The sequence below is a fragment of the Salvia miltiorrhiza genome, chromosome 1 (assembly GCF_028751815.1).
Source record: "Salvia miltiorrhiza cultivar Shanhuang (shh) chromosome 1, IMPLAD_Smil_shh, whole genome shotgun sequence".
Classification (NCBI taxonomy): Eukaryota; Viridiplantae; Streptophyta; class Magnoliopsida; order Lamiales; family Lamiaceae; genus Salvia; species Salvia miltiorrhiza.
In genome coordinates, this window is record NC_080387.1 from 51066524 (window position 1) to 51094377 (window position 27854).

At 36.9% G+C, this 27854-nt stretch overlaps 4 protein-coding genes across 7 annotated transcripts; 2 read left to right on the plus strand and 2 right to left on the minus strand.

Annotated features, from left to right (window-relative positions):
• Positions 1-1075: 1075 nt before the first annotated feature.
• LOC130991042 (aminopeptidase M1-like) lies at positions 1076-7415 on the plus strand. 3 transcript variants are annotated; one of them, XM_057915242.1, is made up of 20 exons: positions 1084-1219; positions 1753-2042; positions 2232-2377; positions 2587-2689; positions 3056-3245; positions 3320-3413; positions 3494-3647; positions 3772-3876; positions 3954-4070; positions 4139-4252; positions 4345-4527; positions 4621-4894; positions 4987-5108; positions 5189-5286; positions 5993-6170; positions 6243-6357; positions 6420-6487; positions 6557-6634; positions 6749-6826; positions 7036-7415. In XM_057915242.1, the coding sequence occupies exons 2-20, from the start codon at positions 1815-1817 to the stop codon at positions 7219-7221; spliced, it is 2631 nt and encodes an 876-aa protein (XP_057771225.1). In that variant the 5' UTR covers positions 1084-1219; positions 1753-1814; the 3' UTR covers positions 7222-7415. The 3 variants fall into 3 exon arrangements, with proteins under 3 accessions (XP_057771226.1, XP_057771225.1, XP_057771224.1); XM_057915243.1 differs by lacking the exon at positions 1753-2042 and having other exon boundaries at positions 1076-1219; XM_057915241.1 differs by having other exon boundaries at positions 1206-2042.
• A 1367-nt stretch (positions 7416-8782) lies between these two features.
• On the minus strand, positions 8783-10597 carry LOC131009616 (pollen-specific leucine-rich repeat extensin-like protein 1). Its single transcript, XM_057937032.1, has one exon. It carries the CDS (start codon positions 10595-10597, stop codon positions 8783-8785), a length of 1815 nt encoding a protein of 604 aa, XP_057793015.1.
• Positions 10598-14681: 4084 nt separating this feature from the next.
• Positions 14682-15350, plus strand: LOC131009620 (uncharacterized). Its single transcript, XM_057937035.1, has 2 exons — positions 14682-15026; positions 15117-15350. The coding sequence occupies exons 1-2, from the start codon at positions 14841-14843 to the stop codon at positions 15348-15350; spliced, it is 420 nt and encodes a 139-aa protein (XP_057793018.1). The 5' UTR covers positions 14682-14840.
• A 6238-nt stretch (positions 15351-21588) lies between these two features.
• Positions 21589-25598, minus strand: LOC130991078 (protein phosphatase 2C 16-like). 2 transcript variants are annotated; one of them, XM_057915244.1, is made up of 5 exons: positions 25259-25598; positions 23699-24634; positions 22993-23361; positions 22773-22878; positions 21589-22171 (listed from the first exon to the last, which is right to left on the minus strand). In XM_057915244.1, exons 2-5 carry the CDS (start codon positions 24497-24499, stop codon positions 21837-21839), a joined length of 1611 nt encoding a protein of 536 aa, XP_057771227.1. In that variant the 5' UTR covers positions 24500-24634; positions 25259-25598; the 3' UTR covers positions 21589-21836. The 2 variants fall into 2 exon arrangements, with proteins under 2 accessions (XP_057771227.1, XP_057771228.1); XM_057915245.1 differs by having other exon boundaries at positions 24782-25260.
• Between the last annotated feature and the right edge of the window lie 2256 nt (positions 25599-27854).

Below are 27854 nucleotides of genomic sequence, written 5' to 3' on the forward strand. Positions count from 1 at the left end.
AAATCTACCGAGAATGTTAACTAACAACAAAAACAAAAACTACGCACCATTTAATGTTATTAATTGTTGTTCTTCCTATTTTTTTTTTCTTCTCATTTTGTGGATGAAACACATTTTTCCCATTTTCACTAAATTATGTTTTGGATAATAATCACTACTCTCTCCCTCTCTCTTTATATAATAATAATAATAATAATAATAATAATAATAATAATAATAATAATAATAATAATAATAATAATAATAATAATAATAATAATAATACTGGTGGTGGGTTACAATCCCCTAATATTTAACATAACCAAATTAAATATATTTATATTTTTCATATCAACTTTAATTAAATTCAAGATTAAATAATTCAATTTTTATTGAATTAAAAGTTATAAGAGACCAAAAAAGATTTTATGTTTTAATTAATTTGTTTAAAATAAGTGTTTCTTTCAAAATATGACAACTTTTTTATTTTTAATTAATGTATTATATTTTTTTGTATCCATACAATTATATTTGATAGGTATTAAATTAAGCTCGGATATCTTTACATGTTTATTAATTTTTCAAAAATATGTGTTGAGACATGGTATGTCTTTAATCCCTTGAATTATGAAGATCTTTGGTGAAATTATAGTTTTGCTGAATGATTTTTTGGTCCAAAATTTCAATTTCATAGGTTGATTTTTTTAATTCATTATTTTTCACATCAAATTCATAATGTTACATACAAAATTCATACACAACTTATTTTATACGATAAATTTGATTTAATTTGTATAATTATAGAACTCCTTATATAAGTGATACAATATCTATATATAGACTTATGTTATACTTTTATTTGAATTACATTGGTTATATTAAAATATTAGATCACTTTGCAAAAAAATAAATTTGATATCAAAATTTAATTGTATTAATTTATATTAATATTATAAATATATATATACATATTTTGCGCGAATCTAAAATCATATTCACCGCGCATAGTGCGGGAGGTACACTAGTAATTACAGAATAGCGAAATGAGGAGTTAGAAACGAGATAATTCATCTGTACATTTATAACGTCTTTGGCGCAATTCGTCGAACACGTGAAATGCAATGGAGTACACTGTCATCTTGGAGGACAAAACCTTGGCATCTCTCCATTTTAGAGAAACCTGTATATTACAAGTGATGAATAAACATCTTCGCGCAGCTCGTCTTCTGCATCACCTACGGTGAGATCATAACTATTAGGGACTCCGAATTGTGGAAGTCTTGATTTCCTTTTATTTAAAGAGCTCGAACTTGTTGTTCTTCAAATTCCATATCTAACTGTTGTAAATATATCGGTTTAGCCTTAATAAAATCATTTGAAGCAATGGAAGAAATTTGCCTATTAAATCGACTGTTTTGTTTTATTGTTGCTTGTTCTTTTATTAGCCTAATCTTAGCTTTCTCTGACTCTGGACCATTTTCAGCAGCCCACTGGTTTGACTTATGGTGTTTAAAATATTTTTGAAGTGATGAAATTGATTGGCTTATGAGCTTGCAATTATTTTTTGCTCCGTGATTTGTTTGAGAGTAATGGATATTTTTCACGTAGCTATCTAGCTAGCCACTCACATGTAATACAGCTGAATGGCTAATCCACTCATTCTAAAAATTAGTTAATCCACACAAAAAATATAAAGAAAGATACAAAAAGCAAGTCTTCATACATTATAATACACTTTGCAGTTTCTCAATTCTGGTTGTTAATCCTATCTAGGCTAAAATTCCATCCAGAAATACAGAAAAGGATCAAAAGAATTGACAGTAGATAGTGCTGAGATGGAAATCCAAGAACAAACAATCGAAAAATTTAAAGGGCAGACAAGACTTCCAGAATTTGCAGTCCCAAAACGCTATGAGCTTACTTTAAAACTGGATCTCTCTGCTTGCACTTTTTCTGGATGTGTAGCTATTGATACTTCTATTAACAAGCCCACGAAATTTCTGGTCTTGAACGCACTCGAACTCGTCGTTCATCGAGTCTACTTCACCAGCTCTCAGAAACAAGTATTTCTTTTGGAGCTCATATATCTGTTGATTGTGATTTTTTATATTACTTTGGTTGATTGTTGATCCCTTCTCTTTCCATTTCCTTGGTCTTGTTGGAAGACAAACTCTAATTGAGTATGAATATTGTGTTCTTTTCCGCTCTTGATCATGGATTCCTGTTCTTGTTTTGCTTTATTTTTATTGCAGAAACATGTTCCATCTGATATAGTGGTGGATAGTGATGATGAGATTCTTGTTTTGGTGTTTGAAGAGTTATTGGAAGTGGGATATGGCTTATTGGAGATTGAGTTTTCAGGGGTGCTAAATGAACATCTGAAGGGCCTATATAGATGGTAAGCCTTTCTGATTATTCGTTTCTTGGGAATATAATAGGACAAAAAAATTCAGAGAATTTTGTGTGTATATGGTGATTCGACAAAAGCTTACAGAAGTTGGAAGGTGGTGTTTCTGAACAATGTTTCTAACTTGTAATTTAACGAGTCCTTATTCGGGTGAAACTGTGTAAGCGTTGCTTGCTGATTTTAGCAACACATCACTGCAGTACTTACTCTGATAAAGGGGAGAAGAAGAATATGGCAGCAACTCAATTTGAGGCAGTTGATGCACGGAGATGCTTTCCTTGCTGGGATGAACCTGCTCTCAAGGTCCACTAGGATTGAAATTAAAATTTCCTATCTAATAATGTAAAATTATAGAACTAATCTAATGTTTCTTTGTGCTAAAAGTTCTGGATCATACAAGTATCTGAACTCCTTCTGGAATATCTAATCATTGACATGAATGAAGTTTAGTTCTAGTAAAAGTTCCTTCTATATTGAAAATCGGTTCTTTTATGTTCAGTTTAGTCAAATAAGAAATGAAAAGGATGCAACTTAGACATAGAAGAAACCACTTCATTGTGTTTAGATCCTTTTCTATTAATAATCCTTTCTGTTATTTTGATGGATTTAATTTACTTCTTTCCTTCCCATTCTGCTCTCTGATCGTCTGATAGATTTCCACCATTTCAGGCCACCTTTAAGATAACGTTGGAAAACATTCCATCCGATTTGACAGCATTGTCTAACATGCCGGTTTCTGAGGAGAAAGTCCATGGGCATCTCAAGACCGTTCACTTTGAAGAGTCAATTCTTATGTCTACTTACTTAGTGGCTATCGTAGTTGGTTTGTTCGACTACATTGAAGACACAACAGATGATGGTATCCGAACAATCAAGAATATATCGGTTTTTTTCTATCTTTGGTGAGTTCTTAACTCCCATATGTCCATGCAGGAATCAAAGTCCGGTCCTATTGCCCAGTAGGTAAAAGTGATAAGGGCAAGTTTGCTCTCGATATTGCTATGAAGACACTCAGTTTTTTCAAAATGTAAGATATCTGTCTATCTTCTTCTTCGAAATCAAGATCAATAGAGCAGTGTGATTTCCATTTGATGGAATTTTGCACAGGTATTTCTCGACACCCTATCCACTTCCAAAAATGGATATGGTTGCAGTTCCTGAGTTTTCCGGTGGAGCCATGGAGAATTATGGTTTGATTACATTCCGAGAGAGCGAGCTCCTTCTTGATGAATTGCATTCCGCAGCAGCTAACATACAGAGGGTATGTTAAGAAGTAGTTTTACGAAATTACTTTGTTCTCAAATGTATGAAATCACTTTTCTTAGCACTCATATGCTATCTATGAATCTCTCCTGTTTAATTGTATCATCTTTTTTACGAGGCAGCAAACAATCGTCGTGGCTCATGAAGTTGCTCATCACTGGTTTGGTAACTTGGTGACAATGGAATGGTGGACTCATCTATGGCTTAATGAGGGCTTTGCTACATGGGTAATTTTCGATTCCTTTGTAGAGATGAATATTGTTGCTCTCTTTTTTCCTAATTTGGCCGTTGCTGATGCTTTTAGGTGAGTTATTTGGTTACTGACAAACTATTCCCCGAATGGAACATTTGGAACCTATTTCTTCAAGAGACAGAAGATGGCTTGCAAATGGATGCATTGGAAAAATCACATCCAATTGAGGTAACATCCCGTGATGTCTTCCAAGACTAGTCGTCCTGTTGAATAACGTGAGATATTACATTCTGCAGGTCGAAATACCTCAAGCTCGAGCAGTTCTTGAATATTTTGATGACATAAGCTATAGAAAGGGGTGTTCTGTTATCAGGATGTTACAAAATTTTCTTGGTGACGAGATTTTCCAGGTGTGTTTCTCAAATCTATCTTTCATCATCCGTTTTACACCGTGATCAAGAAAAGCAAACTACTGACTTTGATTACCCTTTTTGTGAGGCAGAAGTCATTAGCTTCCTACATGAAGAAGTTCGGATTCAGCAATGCCAAGACAGAAGATCTATGGAAGGTTATCGCAGAGACTTCAGGAGTGGAAGTCGACAAAATCATGAACATGTGGACAAAGCAAATGGGCTACCCTGTTATTACAGCAAAGCTGAAGGGCACTACTTGCGAATTCGAACAGGTTTGGTGTCTAAAGAGTTAAAAAAAGAAAGGCATTGTTTTGCGATGAATATTGGAACAGTTAGTTAAGCTCATTCTTCTCTGCCATGTTCAGACCCATTTTTTGTCTTCAGCACTGGATTCTGATGCTCAATGGATAGTTCCAGTGACATTGTGTGTATCTTCATACGAAAACCAGAAGAAATTTCTGTTAGAAGCAAAAAATGGGCAGTTGGATATTGCTGACATAGAAGACATTGAAGAGAATTGGTGGATCAAAATTAATGTCCACCAAGCTGGTTTCTACAGGGTGAAATACGACGATGATCTTGAAGCTCAGCTACGGAAAGCTATAGCGAGCAATTGCTTATCGGCATCAGACGAATTCGGTTAGTGGCAGTCTCTAAAACTCTTATTCATGATTGTTTTCTTATATACAGAGATTCAAGCTTTACAAATTCAGTTTAATCTTCTTCGAAAGGGATTTTGGACGACGCGTTTGCTCTCTGTGAGGCGTGCTTGACACCGTTCTCGTCTTTGCTTCACTTGATGGATACGTACAGGAAAGATCTGGAATATATCGTGTTGACAAGGCTCATCAATGTAAATTCTCGTATTTTTTTTCAGTTAAATTACTAACATTCATTTTTTGAGGAATATTGTTTTAAATCTTCATTACACAGATTATCTACAGTACTTCAAGAATCATAAGAGATGCCATCCCAGATTTGGAGTCTAATTTAAAGCAATTCTTCATCAGTCTCCTTCAACCACATGCAGAGTGAGAAATATCAATGTCTTTTGAAAGACCAAACCTAAAAAAAACTCACTTTTTACAAAATATATAAATTATACCCATTTAAGACTTCTTTACCCTTAGTGCAAATTTTACACTGATGCTCGACTGCACAACTTGCAATGGTTGAGTATGTCGAGCATTAATGCATTTTCTGAGAATGCTCAATTTGCAGTGATCGAACATGTCGAGCATTGGTGCATTTACCATTAATACGCGACTTGCAGAGGTCGAGCATTAATTTATTTATCATAAATGTACTAACGCTCGACTCGCAGTGGTCGAACACGTCGTGCATTAGAGCATGTCGATCAAAGTTTGCAATCTGAATAAGGGCAACTTTATCCTTTCAAGTTCAAAATGGATAGTTATAATGTGTATTTTTTACTCCCTCCGTCCCATGAAGCATGACCCAGTTCTTTTCGGCACGGGGAATTAAGAAATTGATATTTTGTGTGTTAAGTGTGGTAGGTGAAAAAGTGAAAAGGTGAATAAAGAGTAAATTTTTTGTCATTTTTAGAAATAGGTCAAGTTTCGTGGGACAAACCAAAAAAGAAACTGGATCATGATTCGTGGGACGGAGGGAGTACTTTTTATTTTCGAAAATGGGCAAAAGCTACCATTAACCCAAGAATATATGTAAAAATTCTATTTGCCATGCTTTTCTCAAGATCGATTGTTTCTTGGGCAGAAAACTGGGCTGGGATGCCGTACCGGGTGAAAGCCAATTAGATGAACTAAAAAGGGAGCAGGTTTTGACAGCATTAGTGAATCTCGATCATCTTCAGACGAAAGAGGAAGCAATAAATCGTTTCCAAGCATACCTGGAGGATAAAAACACCTCATTACTTCCAGTTAACACCAGAAAGGTAGCATCAAATATTTCTGTTCTGTTCCACTGTTTCTCTCGCTAACCTGTTCCATTCAAACGTCTTTGACAGGCTGCTTATGTAGCAGTGATGAGAAATACGAGCAGTGCAGATAAAACCGGGTTGAGGTGGCTGCAAAAGCTATACAAAGAAGTCGATGCAGTTCAAGAGAAGACACGGATTTTGCGTAAGGTTTAGTTAAAAACTTCATAAAATGTGCAAATTCTAACTGCGTGTTGCCTCTTGCAGGCTGCATCGGTTCTTCTCCCGACCCTGCTATAGTTTCAGAAGTTCTTGACTTCGCGTTATCGCACGAGGTATGGCACCATCAAGAACTGTTTTCCTTCTGCTTTATCATTCAATTTACTACTTTTGCTCGCATGAAGGTTCCTCAACAAGATATAGTCTATGTGCTTCGGGTTTTAAGCTGGGAAGGTCGCACCACGGCATGGACGTGGCTTAAGGTACCCGATTAGCATTTCGACTCGCTCAATCTGTTGGAAAAGACAGTGGATCTGAACAATTTTTTCTTAGTGAATTCGTTCCAAGAGAGGATAAATGCTTTCCCAATTTTGCAGGAAAATTGGGATCTGATACTGAAGAAATGGGGAAAGGAGATGCTTCTTACTCATTTCATACGAGACATTATCACACCAGTAAGTGGCCAACACAGCCATTATTTACTAAGATGGACTGAAATTTTGGGATATTTCAAGGCCCTTAATTATTTCTATCATTTGAGTTAATTTTGTTTGATTCATATCTCATTAAAATGGTGTAATCGGAGAAATTCTAGTAATGAGATAAAAAAAATACTCAATAATGTAAAGTAAACGCCCTTCTGATTATGCATACTTGTGTCCAGTTCTGCAGTGATGATGTGGCAGACGAAGCTGAAGTGTTTTTCGGTGGAGACGACGCTCTTCCCTCCATCGCGCTAAATCTGAAGCAAAGTCTGGAAAAGGTGAGGATCAAAGCAAGATGGGTTGAACACATAAAGCAGGAAACACAGCTTCTTGTAGCATTTGTGGAGAGACTGGCTTCCAAGTAGTGGGCTCTTGAATCATGATGAGTGAAATCCATCATTTACCACTGAGATATAATCATATTACAAGTACAAGGATACCGTAAAAGATACTCCATCTATTTCGTTATTAGTGACTCAGCTTTCCACTTTGATTTGCCCTATAATCCTATTATAAATGATTCATTTTATACATAGTAAATATTATTTTAAACCCCAAATTATTTTCACACTATCAATTATATTTTAAATTATCAAAAATAATTATTTAAATGTATCAATTGATACTCTTCGTCCATTTTTCACCTTTTGAATTTTCAATTAGTAAGGCATATATTGACGTTGTTTCATACAATATAAAAAAAAGAATGATTATAAATACATCCTAGAATTCAGCGAGGCACATCAAATTTTGGAGCCAAAAAAAATGGACGAATTGATCAATTGACACAAAATTGATAGTTCAAGATTTAAAAATATATTTTCGATAATTTAGAATATAATTGATAGTATAAAAATAATTTGAGGTTTAAAATGATGTAAAATATATATCCCTCAAAAAGTTGTAAATCCTATAATTTTTTAATTAATTTACGCACTCATATTAATTCTCGCACCAAAAAAGTTGTATATCCCTCGGTTCTCTCCTTGTTGTCTTCAAGTAGGAATTGAATGATGGATCATAGTTTTTTTTTTCTTTTTTGTAAACTGAATTTTAAGTGTTTCTGCTTTTGTGATTGAAATTGATCTGGTTTAGATCCCCTAGTTATAAGGGGCTGAACTTGTAAGAATTGTGGGAAATTTGAAGATTTTAAAATTTTGAATAAATTTGTGTTACAAAAAAAAAAAAAAGGCGCCATTTGGTGATGCAATTCTAGAATTCATTTGATTTTCTGCATTCTTGGAGTTTATAGACGCTTTTAAGAATTGGACAAGTACAATGTAAACAGGAAACTCAATAAGTAAATTTGAATATATAAGGGACGTTTTTTTAAGATTTTAGATTATTTGGCATGATTTTTTAATTTCAAGCAACATATTTTAACTAATGAATTTAAGGGGGAAAAATCATTTTAGATGGACAAAATAAGAATAATAAGCAAATCCCCTAAACACAATCTTAAATGTACGAACCACACACCTTTTTCCTCTCATTTTTGTATGTGGCAAGAGATTGGACTGGTCCAAACTCACCGGACTTTTCCAAATAAACTTGACACCTGATTATTGTTTTTTTTTTATTATTTATATAAATAATCCTATAAACTTTTTTTCATATTATTTATATAATGGTATGAGACTCAATCTTCATTCAAAGACAATGTTCTTAAAATTTGTGCCACTTCTATTGAGTCACAATTTATAAGAACGAGGGAGTATGAAATTATTCTTCAACACAATAACGTAAAATGAATTTTCATCTAAATTCGACGAACTAATAACTAGTTATTCTTGAAATCGGCATGTATATGTCTAAAGCTATGACAATCCACATAATCCACAAAAACAGCCTCTCCATCGATACGTCAACAGTAAATCCAAAAATGAAATAAATAAAAAAATCAAATTTTTATTACAAAAGAAAGCACTAAATCTGATTTGGGCCCGAGCCCGGGCCAAGACTAGACGGGCCCACATCTCTTTTCTTCATGGAATGGATCTTCTCAAGCTTCAATTTGGCCCGAAAATTAGTGATGAAGCTCTCAGCCTTCGTGTTCACATCTGGACTCGGGCAGAACAACGCCGCCGCCGCCACCGCGGCGCCGCCGTCCGCCGCCGACGGAGTGACGTCGGAGTCCGTTTCGTCGAGGTCCGGAGAGCCGCTCCTGGAGCTATCGTTGCTGTTCACCCTGACGTAATCGCCTTGCACCACGAACCTCCACGCCGGGGTTTTCAAGAGCGACGGCGGCGGCGGAGGTGGTGGCGGCGGAATACGGCTCATCGGGGACTCACCGCCGCTGTTCGAGGCATCGTCGAGCCTGTCGAAGTTGTTCATCTTCACGGGTTTCGGCGGCTTGCGAGTGAGCGCTGGCGCCGCCGCCTGAGAAGCGGGTTCTGGGTCACGCGCCTCCGCGGGAGGCGGCGCGTCCGAAGGCGGCAATGGTTCCAGTGTGACCGTTATGGTTCTTTTTCTTTTGGGCTTCTTGGATGAGAACAGAGTGTGGAAGACCGACGGTGGCGGCGGCGGAGGCGGAGGAGGAGGAGGAGGCGACGGCGGCGGAATTTGGAAGCTCAGAGGTGGCGGAGCTTCGTGGAGAAGAGAATCCATATTCTCTACGCTCCTTTGCCTCTGCTTCTTCTTATTCTTATTGTAGAGAGAATTCAAGAAAACTTTAGTCGAATTCGCGGCCGCGCCGCCTCTTCTTCTCTCACTCTTGCCGCTCTTCTGCGGCGGCGGCGGCGGAGGAGGTGGTGGTGCCATCGTGATGGGTTCCACATCTTTGTAAATCTGCCTTCTACTCGACCTTTCCTTCTTCCGCGCCGCTCTCTCACGGCTCCGTTTCTGACTTTCTTGAAATTCCGGCGGCGGAGTAGATTCCTCCACCGGTGGCAGCGGCGGCTTCGGCGCCGAAACAGGATTTGAGATCTCCAAATCTTTGTAAAATCTCCTGCTCGATCTCTCCTCCCTCACCACCGCACTCTCATTCACCACCCTCTTCCCAATCTCCTCATCTTCCGGCGGCGGCGGCGCCGTCTCTGCCGGAAAACTTTTACCCTCCGCATTGGATTTAGACACCAATGTATCAACAAGAACGGTCTTAGTTTGCGGTGGCGGCGTCAGATAATCAACTTGCTCCAAGCTCCGGTGGCGGCGGTGGTGAAGCTGCAACGGATCCGAGCTCCGGCTCGAATCAACATGAAAATCATCAAAAAATCTCCTCTGATAATCTCCATAACTCCAATTTGATGAAGAAAATTCACGCAGATCAGGGTAGGAGCTGCTGCTTCTTCTCAAGATCGAATTTTTATGCTGCTGAAAATCTTGAAATTCATAAAGATTCGATTTTTCCTCATCATTTGATGGAAAATTAAACAATTTCGATTTCTGGGTTTCATCGTCCTTGATCGGAGAAGTTTGAAATTCATCAAACAATGGAGATTTCTCCTCATTTCGATTTCTGCTAAGAAACCCAAAAACTACAGCAACCAAAACAAGCACAATGTTCAAAGAATCCCAGCTTTTCTTGACGCTATTAGGCCTAAAAATAGTAGCACTAAAAGAAATGGTGGAGGGCACTATAAAAGCCAAGAAAAATGCAGCTGTTACCAACAAAAGGAAAACCACCAGCCCCGAGCTGAAGAACACGGCGGCGACGCCGCGGCGGAGGCGGTCGGCTCGGCGGAGGTTGGTGGTGCTTTGGACCCAGAAGGGGGTGAGGTCATCCCCCCCATCTTCTTCCATTTTTTGTGAGAAAAATGTGTGTGTGTATGTGCAAATGGATGAACACTTTTTACTCTTTTTTTTTGGCTTTTGCTTTTTTTTGTGTTTGGTATAAAATGGCTGTTTGGCAACTTTTACTTTAGCTTTTTGTAGGTTTTGGGGTGTTTTATTGCATAGATTTATTGTGGGGTTTTAGGGATTAAGGATTGATGGAATTGGAATAGTAGTGGGAATTGTTTATTTAATATGGAATTTTGTTTGTGGGGTTGGATCACTTTCTTGAAATCTGCATTTTTTTATTTGGAGAAAAGGTTGTTTATTTTACATAAAGTGTAGCGTTTTCATGAATCCAAACTGGCATTTAACGTGTAACTTCGCATCTTGGCTGGTTTGCCTGTGATTTTAAGAATGACAGCCCAATCAAAGCCGCGTTTGGCAATTTCAATCACATAGTATTTCAAACTTGTGTATTATTGAATTTTTGGACCATAGCATATTTCGCAATTTGTTTGAATATGGTCGTAGTTTTAGAATTAAATGAAGTATACAAGTTTTATAGTAGCATATTATTGCAATCTAGATTCCAATTTTTAGATATGGTTGCAAATTACATTTAATTTTTAAGCGTTTCACTAATATTTTATATATTTTGATTTGTGATGAATTAATTCCTTTCAATTTTTGCATAGTTTTGAAGTCAAGTAATTGAGTCGAGAGTTGGCGCAATGGAATTAGTTAGGGCTTTCTGACGATTCGAGTTGCAATTTCAAACATTGAAAGGTAAAATTAATATCACAAGATGACAACTTAGACAATGCATTTTAAAAGCTCTCAATTATTTTTGAATTTTCCCGTTGGATAACTTTTTAAAATCTCACATTCTAACTTGTGCACTAAAATAAAATGGTCAAATTTACTAAAAAATGAAATAATGAATCATTATTCACATTCATATTCATATTCATATCGACACTCGCATTAAGATTGTAAATCAAAATGAGGGACGACACTCGCATATTCACTATTTTATTTTATTTTTATCAAATTGAATAAAAGGGAATTTTACCATAAAAAGCATTAAGATTGTAGTTTTGGAATTCAAATGTGAACAAATACAAACATGCATTGAGATTGTAAATCAAAATAAGGGACGAAACTCGCATACTCGCTATTTTATTTTATTTTTATCAAATTGTATAAAAGGGAATTTTACTATAAAAAGCATTAAAAATTTAATACATCAACGCACATAATTCATCTTATAATTTATTGGTGGAGGAGACGGCTATGCTCGCCTACGTTATACTGTCAATTGGTTCATGAATCCAGCTCAAGGGAATGTCACCAAAAATGGAAATAAATTTAATACAACATTGAATTATCTTAAATTTCAAAGGAAGTTATACTAAACTATCTATGTAATCTAAATTAATCTCCATAATTGCTTCACCTAATACTCAACCACCTTTGGATTTAAGGGAATAAGTCAATAACTATTAAACCCTTGATGAACAAGCTTGAAACCCAAGTTTGGAACACATGAAAAAAGGGCAATGGTCAAAATTGGGCTAGCAATTATAAATAGAGGCAAATATTAAAATAACCATTTTGCTTAAGCAAAGGTTAATAATAACCATAGAAATAAAAATATATTAATTGTAACTATTTTTACCAAAATATCCTTATATTTTAAAATTTATCAGAAATTTAAATAATAAATTTTAAATTTATTTATAATACTTAAAACCTAAAAAGAAAAGAACAAACAAATAGAACCCCAAACCCATTCCCGTCAAGAGAAGACGAAAATGAAAGAGAAATGTAGTGGTGGGGGAGGTGTGTTGAATTGGTCAGAAAAGAATGAATTGGTGAAAAAAGAGAAGGCAAAGGAGGTGGTGGTGGTGGTGGTGGTGGTGGGGGTGGGTGGGGGGCGGGGGGGCGTGAAGATAAGAAGGAAAGGGAACGGGAGGGGGAGGGGGAGGGGTGAGTTAAATTTTAATTTCATTGTTATTTTTTCTTTTATTTTTATTATAATTTCAATAAGGATAAAATAGTCTATTTATATAAAAAATAGTTTGAATTAATATATTTTTATTCTTGTAGTTGTAATTAACATTTTATTAAGTAAATTGGTTATTTAGGAGTATTAACACTTATTTATAAATAAGTCAATAACTATTAAACCTTTTTTTTTTTATTTTTTTTTTATTGAAGATGTACTAAAATTGTGCAATACGATCTGTCTTACTTCATGTAAACATTTTATGGTAATTTTACCAAGAAGATCATCTCTATTCTAGAAACAAATGATAAAAATATTAGCTATCTAGGACTCTAGGTAGCAATATATTCATTTCTTGACTAACGAAACATATTCTACACAAGTACACAACGCCTACCAAATTCTGTTTACAAAATATTAACTTACATATTAACAACCCTTAATAATACTCCTATTACTTTCTAGATCAAGTTAATTCATTTTTTTTCAGAAATGGATTGCACTTTTGATATCAACTGTATTGTACTTTCTTCGTTCCGCGAAGCTTGAACAATTTCTTTTCGGCACGAGTTTTAAGAAATTATTAATATTTGTATGTTAAGGGCGTGTTTGATTTTGTTAATAGGCTAAGCCCATTTAACACAACCCAAGGTAATAGGAAGACCGATGGGCATGTAATGTTTCATAAGTTAATCGTTTGAAATCCATTAAGTAATCAAAGATATATAGCTTATGTATTTGATAACACCTCTCCAGCATACTGTTAGCCCCTTGAGCGTTGTGCCGAGACGTGTCGAGAAATTGGCACGCCTCGGCATGATGGTGTTGGGTTGCCCCGTCCTAGGCAACTCGGCTGGTTCGGAATGTGGGCAAGGGTCGTCGGGCACGTACGCCGCCGAGTGGGCGCCCTGGGTGATGCCAGGCGCCGCACATCGAGCGTGCGGGGCGCCGAGACCAAGTGTCGGGCGAGCATCGGACAAGCGCCGTGCCATGGGCACGCACGCTGCCGAGCGAGTGCGCCTGGTGATGCCGGGCATTGCACGTCGGGCGTGCGGGGTGCCGAGACATGGGCGCCCGCCGAGACGGTTAGCGGGCGGTTGGGCGCAAGTTCGTGGGCAAGGCTTTGCCATAACCGCCCACGACGTGGGAAGCCCCTGATTGACTAGACGGTTGACCCGACGGTTATCCTAGTGATGGGGGATTGTCCATCACATAGATAGGGCAGTTTTGGGCGGATCTCACACTAGAGATTCATGTGTGCAAGCCTATTGTTCCTTTGTACGAATTGTGAGTAATGCAAAGGTTGTGAGTGAGTTGTCCCGTATGTTGATGCGTGTCTTACGTTTATGTCCGTTGTGCATGTTCTTGATTGTTGCTTGAGCGAGTACACGAATACTCACCCAAATCTAAACACGAGTGTTGGTGAGGGAGTGTTGGTTGGTCGATTGTGAGTGATCGGCGCGCACAAGGCGAAAAATTCTAGTCCGAAAGAAAACCTTGTGACACATACCATGTGCAAAATGACAATTATAACCCCATAAATTTTCGCTAATCCCAAGCGTATCCCTGGCTATCTCCCGCCGCGCAGTGATTTTGGGAGGGAAAAAAGATTCTACCTTTATATAATAGCCATTCATAGACGACGGTATGCATTCCTCACGATTCACTTTCTCATAGTTGTGTTGAATTTGCAGGCGATTAGCGAGATTGAACAGACTGGTGCGAAGATGAATTCAGCGCAACAAGGTAAGTCTGTTGTTATGTGTTGTCGTCATCTGATCGATAGGGTTTAGCTCATAGTTTTTATATATACACACACACACACACATGTATAAATATATATATATATATATATATATATATATATATGTGCAATCATCCACATGATTAAACGGCAAGGTGCCTTACGTTACATACATATATTTGTCGGAATTTGCATTATATTCTTCCGTTACTTAAATCATGAAATATCTTCATTATTGCCGAAATTGATTATGGTATACGTGCTTGATACCAACCTTCATACTTTCGAAAGGGAATTGTTGACTGGTGTAATTGTATATTGGATGTGTGTCGTTTGTGTGTAAAATAGAGAGTTGTGACGTGGTCCGTGCCCGTCTCAACAAAACGGAAAAGACTCGTCGAACTTGGACTATCAAAGAGGAGGAGACTCTCATTATTGCATTGAAGGAATTGGTTGCTCAAGGCTGAAAGTCAGATAACGGCTTTAGAGGAGGCTACCTGAATAAGCTCGAGGATGCAATGAAGCGCGTGTTCCCAGACACGGACTTGAAAGGAGTTTCACAACACATCAATTCAAAGATATCCGCCTGGAAGAAAAACTACAACAGCCTTTCGACAATGTTAGGCATCAGCGGGGTTGGGTTCAACGTGCACGGAGACCACATGGTAGATGTTACTAACGAGCAGTGGGAGCTAATCGCGAAGGTTTGTGTTTTTTCTTTTACTTTGTGGCTTTGTTGTTGTTAAATTTCCATCTTATTGTTGATATCTATGCAGCGTGACCCGAATGCGAAGAATATGAGGTACAAGTCGTGGCCTATGCTTGATGCATGGAAAGAAGTGTTCGATAAGGACCGCGCAACAGGTGACAATGCCGAGGACCTTATGGACGCTGCGCAGAACACTCCTGATGGGGATTACCACGTTAATCTTGAAGCTGTGATGGAAAATGGTGTTGTTGAGGAGAGCGCCAGTCAATGCAAGAGGAGCGAGGGGACTACAAGTGGCATTAAGAAGAAGCGTAAATAGAGGGACAAGTCAGCTAATCTCTATGAATGTATGGGCGAGATCAGTCGGAACACTGCCCAGATGCTGCAGACACTATCAAATCGTGTCGGTTACGAGTTTGACATCGGGCAAGCAAGGAAGGCTGTGTTTGAACAGGTCAGCCTCATCCCGGGTCTATCTCTTGAGGAGACGTTTGACGTGACCGAGCTCCTTGCTTACAAGGTGGAGTGTTTGGAGATCTTCATGGGCTTGCCACCCGATGCACGCATTGCTTATGCAATGTGAATCTTGCAAGGGAATAGTAAATGAAAGGAAAGCAAATACCCATGGTCTTTTGTGATGATTCTATTTTGTATATAGCGCTTACGTGTGACGTTGCAGCAGCGCCTATTATTTGATGCATATATAATGTAATTAGGTGGTATGATGGGTATGTTTGTTGCTTGTCTATAGATATTTTGTTGTGTTGGACTTGGAATGTCCAATTGTTAATGGTGGTTCGTCCGTAAACTTGGTTTATGCGTACATAATATATTACTTTGTTTGCTTTTTTTTAAAATCTTGTGTTCCATTCATTTGTTCTTTAGATCATTTTAATGCACATATACATTCCTTGTGTGCTCATCCATGTTCCATGTGTTGCAATATGTAAAGTTCATTAACAAGCAACCACCAAATAGCATAGATCATCATAAAGGGTGTTACTTCATTACATAGCCTAACGGAGTAGTGCCCAACCCATATATACAGGACACATTTCAAAACGTAACTAGCACGTCGTAAATCTTATACATACTGCACCACAGATGGAGAATTTTCGACGCTATGACAAAAGGGGATCACCATAGATGTCTCTACTTGAAGGGATTGGACGGGGCGTAAGAACTCTCCACAACCTCCGTTGGTTTGGCTGCATCATCATGTGGCTTCATTGGGAATGCGTTACGTGCTGGGAAACCGGGGCGAGAATTGCTCGATGGCCATTGCACGTACCCGTGGCTACGTGGGGGAATCGTGGGTTCATAAACAGAGTGAGCATCGTCTACGAGGACCGCCGACGATGTAACTTCTTCATCGGATGAGAGTAGTTCAGTGTACACCGAATCACTGATGTTGATGATCTCTCTCACTGACTCGTGCTTTATGTCGTCTAGTCCGAACACTGCACACATTTTGTAGTACTCTGGCTTCCCTTGGTGGTAGTAACTAGTAAGCCTTTGCGATGGCATTTGTCAAGGAATAGAGAACAAAGTGTAATGACAAGAATTGGTATACAAAAACATTGTGGGTTCAAATATGGATGCAAACCTCGAAGATTCGCTCCCAGACTTCGTCAACTGCTGTGAGTATGTTGGTCTCGCAGCACCAATTCGTTTCCCTCATCTTCATAAGTCCCCTAAAAAAATTGTAGCGATTTTTGAGGACATCAAGACGATTGTTGATGTCAAAGAGCCGGAGGTTGCACCCAAACTTGGCGTTGATGTCTCCGAGTGTCATGAGTCGTGCATGCGGTGATTTATATCATGTTCCATCTACATACATAATGGAGCAGATGACAATCGAAAAAAACAACGCATCACATAGGGATTAAATCATAGTGACTTGCTGTGGAATATCTTACCCACAATTCCGGTTGCTTTCTCGATGACAAGGATACTTCGCAGGAGCATTGAGTCCTTCTCTTTGTTCCACTTTTCGTTGTAGAAGAAACGTGCTTGCTCCGAGATTTCATCTAAATTCACCATCTTTTCTTATATGAGCTTCCAAGTTTTTTTGCTTTATGTGATTCATTGTACACATATCAATTGTATTTATAGAGGTAATATCATGTGCAATTAACCCAAATTGGTAGTTGTTGGAACGTCACATAGCAATTAATAACTGAGGGCAGTCATGTTGATTTAAGTTAGCTGTGCACACGTTATGATCTACTCTCCCAGACGTGCGCAATTAAACCTCTGCACCGCCACTTTGGAGTTCAATTCATTATTCAATTCAAATGCAATAAATACCTATCTATATGATGTTAATAAAGACACTTTATCAAACATAATATACCTGCAGCATATGATAAATAATAGGGCACATGAGCTTGAACAATACTAATATCACCATATGATAAAGCTCAGGGCATAACGATTCACCAAAGTATACAATATAAAAATGAATAATTAGACAAAGCCACTGGTATAAAGTGCTCATACGCATCCACACAAAATGATATAAGGAGTCACCTTCAAACATGCAATCACAAACGCGGATACATCAGAGGAACTTCCCAACAAGAACACCAAGTACAAACACGCAAATAACCATTACATCAAAATGATTATGCATTCGTTGCTAGGCGACGCAGGTGCCCTTTCGTGCATACTCTCTCTTCAGTCCTTTCCATGTATCGACTACCAGAAGAAGTTGTAGATTGCTCCACATGCATGTTTTGATTGGTTGTGCTCCACCGATGCATATTCGCATACATATCGCCGCGTGAGAGCAGCTGGAACTCATCATACCAAAAGAAACCATCTACATGGTTCTTAAGAGTGGGACACTTGTAGTAATAACGCCCGACATAATGGGCTTTTTGTCTGACGCGTAATAATAACATTCTCTTCCTACCACAATTGCACTCAGGATTTCCGTACTACCCCTGACCACCTGGATCCATCTTAGCTGCAAAAAGAAACAGTTGAAAATAATTCGTATTTTATATCTTAAGAAATGTACTTATTTTAGCCCTCCCATATATATATATATATATATATATATATATATATATATATATAAGGAAGGGCTAAAATAGGAGCATTTCTTAAGATATAAAATAACAATCATTTTCAGCCCTTAGATCATCAAGATCTACGGTTGATTCGTAATCATGTTGGATGGATTTATGATCATCAGTTCGAATCTCAAAGGTAGCAAAAATTTATTTTTCATAATTCATATCTTTATACAACGAATTCATACGTGTTCTACATAAAATTTATACTTTAAAAATTGCTCTAATTTCTTATTTTAAGATGTGCTCTCACGGTAGCCCACCCCTATATATATATATATATATATGGGAGGGCTACAGTGAAAACACTTCTTAAAATATAAATATAAACATTTTTTAATGTACGAATTTTATCCAACAGGGTTACGAATTCATCCAATAGGGTTACGAATTATGAAAAATAAATTTTTGCTACATTTGAGATTCGAACCCAAAACCACGAATTCATCCAAAAGGGTTACGAATCAACCGTATATCTTGATGATCTAAGGGCTGAAAATTGTTTATATTTTATATTTTAAGAAGTGTTTTTATTTTAGCCCATATATATATATATATATATATATATATATATATACTTTATGGGTAAATTTATTTGGATCAAATTGATCTGGATCAATGAGGATAAAACAGTCATAATATTACAAATAAAAATGTGTTTTATCTTAAATAGTACTGATAAAAGTTTACCAATTTTTTAATATTTATTAAATTAAGTTCATAATTTGAATTATATGTACTATGATTTTATTTTATTTAAATAATTTAATATATTTCTAAAAATTGAATGAAAATTATACTCCCTCCATCCGCGATATCGTTTCCACATTTGCCATTTCGGTTCGTTCGTGATATCGTTTCCACTTCCATTTATAGTTATATGGTCGATATGCCTTTTTCTGATCCAAAAAAAAAAAAGTTATATGGTCCATATAACACTTTATTCTCTTAATCTTATACTTTCATCAAAAAGTACCTTTATTGTGGGCCCAAACTCCACTCACTATAATATTCACTATTATCTATAAATATCCACCACTTTCTTTAAAACTCGCATCGTCCATAATGTGGAAACAATATCGCGATTCGCGGACGGAGGGAGTATATTTTAAGTAAAATAAATTACCAGTTTTAAAAATAAAATATCCAATTAATGGTGATTTTTAAAGCAAATTTAATGATGAATTATTATTCAATTAATAAATATAAATAAAATCAGTCAAAATTCTTATTGAAAATACAAACATTTAATGAATTTTTTATTCTCAGTATATATATATATATATATATATATATATATATATATATATACTCCCTTTGTCCCATTTATATAGGTTTCTTTTTCTTTTTCGGATGTCCCAAATATATAGACTTCATAAAAAGTAGTACTCCATCCGTCCCACGAATCTTGACATGTTTTCCTTTTTGGGTCATCCTACGAATCTTGACACATTTCCAAATAAGGTAATAATTATTACATTTTCTCTCCTACTTTATTACTTTTGTTATCTCATTTCTCCTACTTTATCATTTTTATACTTTATTAACTACACACTTAAAACAGTAATCTACAACTCCTTAATTCCCGTGTCGAAACCAAACGTGTCAAGATTCGTGGGACGGATGGAGTAATACTTTTTAACTCGTTTATTATTATATCCACATTTAATTCTTTAATTTGTTCAAACTTTAATTTACCATTAAATAATAAATATGACATATTAAGAAGTTTATTTATATATTTTCATTTCGAATAATTTTTCTTAATTCTTGTGTAAATTTCAAATTAGTCTATATATATGAAATGGAGAGAGTATATAATTATTATAATAAAATTATAAAATGAAAATGCATAAAGTGTAAGAACATTTTTTATATTAAATTGTAATGAATTCGGATCAAATTGATTCAAATAACATTATCCATACTTTATGAGACATATGAGAGCCTCGGAAAGAGACAAGACGGTTTCTATAGTCATTTATGCTGCAACGGTCTACAGCTCTATCATTATCACATTGCACTGCACCCCAAAATTTGTTACAAACATACATGCATGTAGTTGCCAAGAAATAAAACATCCAATAAAATAAAAGGTTAGTCATAATTTATTCTTTAGTTTTCCGTATTTTTTATAAAATATTTTAGATTTTTGTTTTCTATTCAACATCCAACAACTTTTAACATTTCTCAAAAAATATGTCTCATTATACAAAATTCGATAATAAAAAGACGAGTCACGTTGCCAAATTTTTAGGTGAACTTTTTTTTTTTTTTTTTTCAAATCTCACCCAATAAAACAACGTCATTCCATGTAAGAATCCTGCAAGACAACTCATAATTTAGTCGTCAAATTTTATATAACGAAAAATGCTGAAAGTTGGAGGTTTTTTTCTTAAATTCTTTGAAATGCTGAAAAATGCTGAAAATTGGTAACATTTTCTTAAATTCTTTGAAAGCTAAGGACACAAAACATAATTAACCATAAAATAAAATTATAACATTATATTTTGCTCTTCTAGTAGGGTGTCTTCCATTTGATGAAAAAGCGTAATAAATATATATTTTCACTATTTTCACTTGTTTATATTGTGGATAATGTTTTCCGAGCAAAATGAAAAAGAATTATAGCAACATGTTTCCTTGTTTTTCACTTGAATTTATGATAATATTATAATGAGAAGTGGGATGATAACGTTTTTTCGTATTATATTTTTAGAGAACATGGGATAATATAAATATATAATAGAGATGTGATAAAATTTTACTTATTTTAGAGAACGCCGCTTTATTATCTTATGGAGTATTTATTTTATCATGTTGAGTCGAGGAAAACGTGCAGACATCTCGCTAAGAACATTACGTTGACGTCATGAGATCTGTTACAAAATTAATGCGTCTCAACAGATTTTATCTTTTTAAGGGGATGGATAATTATTAATTTATACTACAATTGAGAAGTTCAATGTGTTTCTTTATTATTGTTTGTTATTGTAACTAATTGCATTTTTTTAAAGAGAATTGTAACTAATTGCCTTTGTAGGCATTATTATTAGACACATTGTAATTGTAATTATAACATCATTTCTAGATTTGATTTGTATTCGCTCTCAAATTCGACTGAATTATCAGCTACTCAATTTCAAACAAATTCGTCTTGTTCGAGCTCTTAATTTGAAAAAGCAAAAGTTAAAATTTGCAAACGTCCACCAATACTTTATAAGCACAATGAATTTCACAAAATCGATTGAATTTAAGAGTTATTCTAATTGCAATAAATCGAAAGATTAGAATCCCACTGCCAATATCTCAGAATGGTGTCACAATTTTTACTACTTTAGCTTTTCTAATTTGTTAATTGAAAACGAAAAAACGAAATCCATCCTCAATTAAAAACGGAATCAATATGACATATTCGAAAAATCCCACATATTTTCGACTGAAAAAATTGATATTAACCATAATATAAAGCATGACTGAAGTAAAATCATACATCAGTATATATTAAGGGAGCAAAATATATTAAGATTTATACAGAATTTTGATCGTAGCCAAAAATTCATACAAAGGTCATTTCTCATATTGCATCTATGTTACATTACTGATACACTATATTCTCATAAACAACTCAAGCCCATATGAAAAATAAATGGACAAGTTATGTAATAATGAGATAATATATATTGTGCTGTATAAAAAGAGACTACTATATCAGTACCTGGGCTTCAAGATTTGCTCTTGAACTTCCTTTGAGCTTTGAGATCGACAACGATGATCGATATATTGTCCTTGCTACCTCGGTGCAGGGCAACGTTCGAGAGGTACTCCGCTGCTGCTTGTGCCGCAGGGTCGACTCCCTGGCCCCGGTCCACAGTCGGGTTCGTCCCGTTCTTCTTGTGCCAGATCAAGATCCGTTTCCGTGCCAGGTCGCACACTTCCTCGTTCGTCATCACATCCCACAAGCCATCGCTGGCGAGGACAAGACACTCGTCTTCCCTAGCTCGAGGGACGAACATCACCTCGGGTTCCGGTATGATCCATGGCTTCAAGTATCTGTCGCCTGTCGCACGACCAAGCGAAACAATCAATAAAAAGAGGCGAAGACGAGATTAAAAATGTGAAAAGACTATAATACCCTTGGCTGGGTCATGATGCACCAATTAAAATTATAGATATGCCATTAGATGTGGACTTGAATCCCGATATTTAAGGCGTCTGACGGATCTCGACCCGTTTTGACTGACAGATCTTGACCCGTCTAGATGTCTTACGCAAGTTTTTGTGCTCTACAAATATGTAAAAGGAAATCAAAGATGCAAGTCTTTAAACATTTCGATTTCCTTCCAAAACGACGTCGAGTTGCACCAGCGTTAGGAAAATAAATTATGATCTAATTTTCAACAATCAACTTAATCAATAGGCCATGCTTTTAAATAAAACTTAATCGAACCAGTTTCACAATCCCGTAATTCCCGATCGGATCTTGCATACGTCGATGAAGAATATAATATTAACTTTTATACGCACGTGCACGAGATACGTAAATGGATGACGTAGTGTAATATTAACTTCTATATGCACGTGCACGAGATACGTAAACGGATGACGCAATGAGACATTCGTACGCCATGCGTCAGAACTATAATAAATAAATGACGTACCGATAGACCGTGACATCGCGAGAACACCAAAAACACGGTGTCCGTTCCATTGTATGACTTTGCCACCAGCCGCCTCGATCCTAGCATATTCATCCTCCCGATTTGGCTGAAAAGCGAAATTGCAACGTGTAAATCGGGGGCGGCCAACAAAACTTGACCTAGAGAACGACAAAATGCAAGAAAAACAAGGCGCCAAACATTAACGAACATAAAAGCTTACTTTATGGTCGACCGATAGTGTGATTGGTTCTTTACCACGGTAAAGGACAGCCCTCGAATCTCCACAGTTTGCAACTATAATATGGGATGAACAAACGACAGCAACAACCGCTGTGGATCCAACAGTTTCAGGGGCAACGGGTTCAGAGGCGCAATTAGACACTTTTGCATCTTCTACAGGGATGGCTCGGCTCACCTTCCCACTGACCTCACCATCGACCTTCAAAAAGCAATCGTTGAAGACCTTATCCCATTGCACCTGTCGAGCATCTTGGGAGGCTTGGGTGCTCCCATTAACCAGATTATCTTTGACATTTATTATCTCGTCTTTTAAAGCTAAATGGAGACGCTCACGACAATAATTTGCCACCTACAACACTCATGCTATTAGTGATATGAATCGGCAAAAGGAGAATAAGTCATTGCCTTCTCAACAAACTTACCTCCCGATCTCTAGCTACAAATATAACTAAATCACCCTCCCAAAAAAACATAAGCAACAGTCTAAAAGCATATTATAATAAAACAAGCGCCGCAAACGAAAAGATTCTAAATAAAGCGAAACAGAATTTTATATACCAATGTACACACAAACAAAAACCTGCACACACTAAAAAAAGACGAGTAAAAACACGTAATAAGCAATTATTTATTTATTTTATCATGATGAGAAAATAAGTTTTTCGACATAGAGAAACCTTACATACCTGAGATCCACCATGGCCATCGTATACCCCGAAAAAGTGTGAAGTGAGGTGAGTCAGAGTTTGACTTATCCCGTCTATCTTATAGTCCCCAATGAACATCTTGATGGGGATTTTCATGAAATGAGGAACAGCCACGATAGCATCTTCCATCTCCGGCCTATGTCCAATGATAGACACCGAACCCCAAAGAGGCAGACAATCAAGCTCATAGACACTCTTAACCCCACCTTTGCTGGGATCTTTTTCACCGGATAGCTTGAGAGAAACTACTGAAGCCTTTATAGTAGGCCCGCTTGAACACTCCTCATCTTGTCTAGTGGCTACTGCGAGGGCATCGTGAGATAGCCTCTGCTTTGTGTTTCTCTCTTCCACACTAATGACTTTTGCAACTATCTGACCATTATCAACACCCTCAATCTCGACGGCAATGGGTAAGCTGGACTCCGGTGCGGTGTCTAAAGGCACGCTTAGATTGGAGCTAGAATCTAAGGGTAGCAACTCCACACTACTAAAGTTAGGGTCTTCCCCGATAGAGAGGACTTCGTCTTCCTCACTTTCCTGAACATCACTACCGAACTGACCGTTTTCAGCTATCCGCCTCGTCTGTGACAGATCATGTTTCGCCTCACCTACTCCCGGCATTACCGAGACATCATTATCCAAACTAGAACAAGAATTATCATCCAGCACCATTGCTGCCTCCGTCTCCAGCTTGAGCCGTGCGGTCTCCTTGTGAGTTTCACACGCAGGACTACTACCTAAGCTAACTGTAACCGCAATTGCTGGACACATTCCGTCCATCAATTTCCTTCCTCGAGGCTACACGACCTCCTAACTGAACCTTGGGGATTCTCGAATACATGCATTAGCCAGATCACGAGCTTGAAATGCCCCGATTCAAGAACTAAACAAGCCGATATCCAGCCTCACGAAAAACTAAACAAAGGGTAAAACAAGTTACACCACAAGAATCAAGACAAACAGTTTTCCAAGAAATTAACAGAGCAAAACTAGGTTCAATTCAATTCAATTCACAACTTGATACAATAGAGATCTGAAAAAGAAACCAGATTAATTAATTACCCTAACAAACGATGATTTTTTTTCAAGAATCTGATATCCAGAGCTCACGAATTCTTCCTCCACAACACGAAATCACAACCCCCTCTAATATAATTCAAGAGACGCAGAAAAGGACAAATTACCAAACCCTTATCCAAATCCAAGAAACAGAACTCGTGAGAAAAAACAACCTCGGAAAAAAGATTCACAAGAAAAAACCCTCGAAAGATGCCAACTTTTTGCCACATGGAATACGGGTTTCATGGATCTAAGGCAACAATTCTCAGCCTCTCAAACAACATGCGTTCCTTTATAAATTAATCAAACAAATCTCCGATTTCCCCCAACAACAATCATGATTAAATCTTTGATAAAAAATTCTTCACAAACTAAGAAACCCACAAATTACAAAACAAAAGGGACTGAGCCACCACATCCAAGAACCAATTTTTTCAACTGGGATCGAAGTGTAAAGAAGAGATGTGAAAGGAATCTCACCAAGAATCGAAATGAAGCATCATTAACATGCCAAGAACTGAAAATGACTCGACTTTGCTCAGTAATAATGCCCCCCACCGCAGATTTTTTGTGTTTTACATCATTTAGCTAATTACCTCAGCTTTGAGGGATTGAGAGGAGAGAGAGGGGGTGGAGACAGAGAGAGAGAAAGAGAAGTGTGTGGAAAAGCTTTTTAGTAAATTGAAGAACTGCTTCACAGGACACGTGTAGACTCAATTATCTAACTCCAATCAATGCTTCTGAGCAGAAAAAGGAAACGAAAAATATACACAGAAAAATATAAGAGAGAAAAAAACATAATCATCTTAGGATTGTGCTTACAATAAATATTTTCAGGGGTCGTGTACCTTCATGACATGGACCTCAAGCACGCCACGTGTCCTCTCTCGACAGGCGCCAGTTATTTATTTATTTATTTAATATATAGATGCAATATTCCATAATCTAATTTTAAATGAAAGGTTGTGGTTGTAGTTGTAACTTGTAAGTGAGGAAGCGATTCCCCATATGGAAAAAGAATCAGTAATTTGAAGTTAATCTAATTTAGATTTTGATTAGTGTCAGTCAAATCAAAGATCAGTTTAAAACTAGTTTTATCTTATTTTTAAATGAGTGATAAATTGTAGAAGTTTATTTGAATCTAGTCGATCTTAAGCTTTGGAAAATTCTTATTAAACAATCTAATTTCTAATTATAACCCTACCTTTTATAGTTATAAATTCATAACTATAATAAATCACAAAATGTGTCTTTAGAAATCAAACTACAAATAATTTTCAGGATGACGAAATTGTGCACGTCACGAAACGTGTCTAATTCGATTCAACAAATTCGTTTGCATAATTAATTCTCACGTTGATAAAATTGTACACGTCACAAAACGTATTTAATTCGATTCAACAAATTTGACTGCATAACACGTGTACTTCAACAGAATTTATATAGATTTCATTTTATTTTGGGGATTGAATTTTTAATTGAATAGATTTTGAATATGATAAAATTAGTTAATGCATCATGTACCATTAGGGCTGTAAACGAGCCGAGCCGAGCCGAATACTAGCAGGCTCGAGCTCGGCTCGTTTAAATATTCAGGTGTTCGAGCTCGGCTCGAGCTCGATTCGAGCTTTTATCTTGAAGATCGAGCTCGGCTTGTCATCCACTTACTAAGCTCGGGCTCGGTTCGAGTTCGGCTTGGGTGATGCTCGATAATATCGAATTCGAGCTTGAGCTCGAGCTCGGCTCGTTAGATGTTTGTATATATGGTGTTCAAGCTCGAATTTGTTATAAATTTAAGAAAATCTTCTTAATTAATATGTTACACGAGTTCGAGTTCGACTCGTTTAAGGCTCGTGTACTAGCTCGATTGAAGGCTCGACTGAAGGTTCGTGAACAAGCTCGCGAATATGTTCGCGAACAATCGAATTCGAACATGTTCGCGAGCTCAACGAGCCGAGCACTGTCAGGCTCGAGCTCAGCTCAATAAAAATTTCGAGCTCGAAATTAGGCTCGAGCTCGACTCGTTTATTATCGAATCGAGCTCCGAACGAACTTTTTTCGAGCCGAATCTTGAATAACTTACGAGTAGCTCTGTTCATTTACAGCCCTATGTACCATTACTAAATTAGGCACTTAAAACTCAAGAAAATTTCTATGGTTATGAGTTATCCAATTCTCTATTTAAAATCATTCTCAAGAAAATAAAATCTCACATAAAATAGGAATCTAGAAAACAAATACTACTCCCTCCGTCCCGCGAGTCTTGACACGTTTGGGTTCGGCACGGGAATTAAGGAGTTGTAGATTAGTGTTTTAAGTGTGTAATTAATAAAGTATAAAATTGATAAAGTAGGAGAGATAAGATAATAAAAGTGATAAAATAGTAGAGATAAGGTAATAATTATTGCCAAAAAAGGAAACGTGTCAAGATTCGTGGGACGGCCCAAAAAGGAAAACGTGTCAAAATTCGTGCGACGGAGGGAGTAGTAGTTATTCCTTTTTAGAGTGAAAACCAACAAATATTTCTTGCTCAAAAAAGAAGAGATAATATCAGTAAATATTTTATTTACAAATCTATACTTATATTACTTCAAAAAAAGAACAAATACAAATCCATAGGTAAGGAAGGTTCCGCTGGCCCACACTCCCGCCGGCTCATTCGTGTCTACATCTCCCAATCAAATAATTTAAGATACAAATCTACTGCCCATAGTTGTAAATCTGCTACAATCCTTGCCAAATCGCCACCACAGAATGTTTGAATAGGTGCTACGCCACTTGTTTATACTCTCTCTCTCTCTTTCTCTCTCTCTCTCTCCTATTGAGGTGTGGTGGCGGCGGCGAGGCACGACGGCGCAGCGACAGTGCGGTCGGAAGAGAAAGTGTGATTAAAGAAATTAGGTTTCCACTTCGGGAGAGGAAAAGCGCATTTTAGTAAATTCACGAGGTCGATTTATATTTTGAGGGTATGAACTAATCTCCCATTTTATTTTATTTCGAGGAACTAAACTCCTAGTAAAGTAGTAAGTATTCCCTTCTTTTCGTTTCTTAAACATTTTTTTTTTTGGTTTGATTC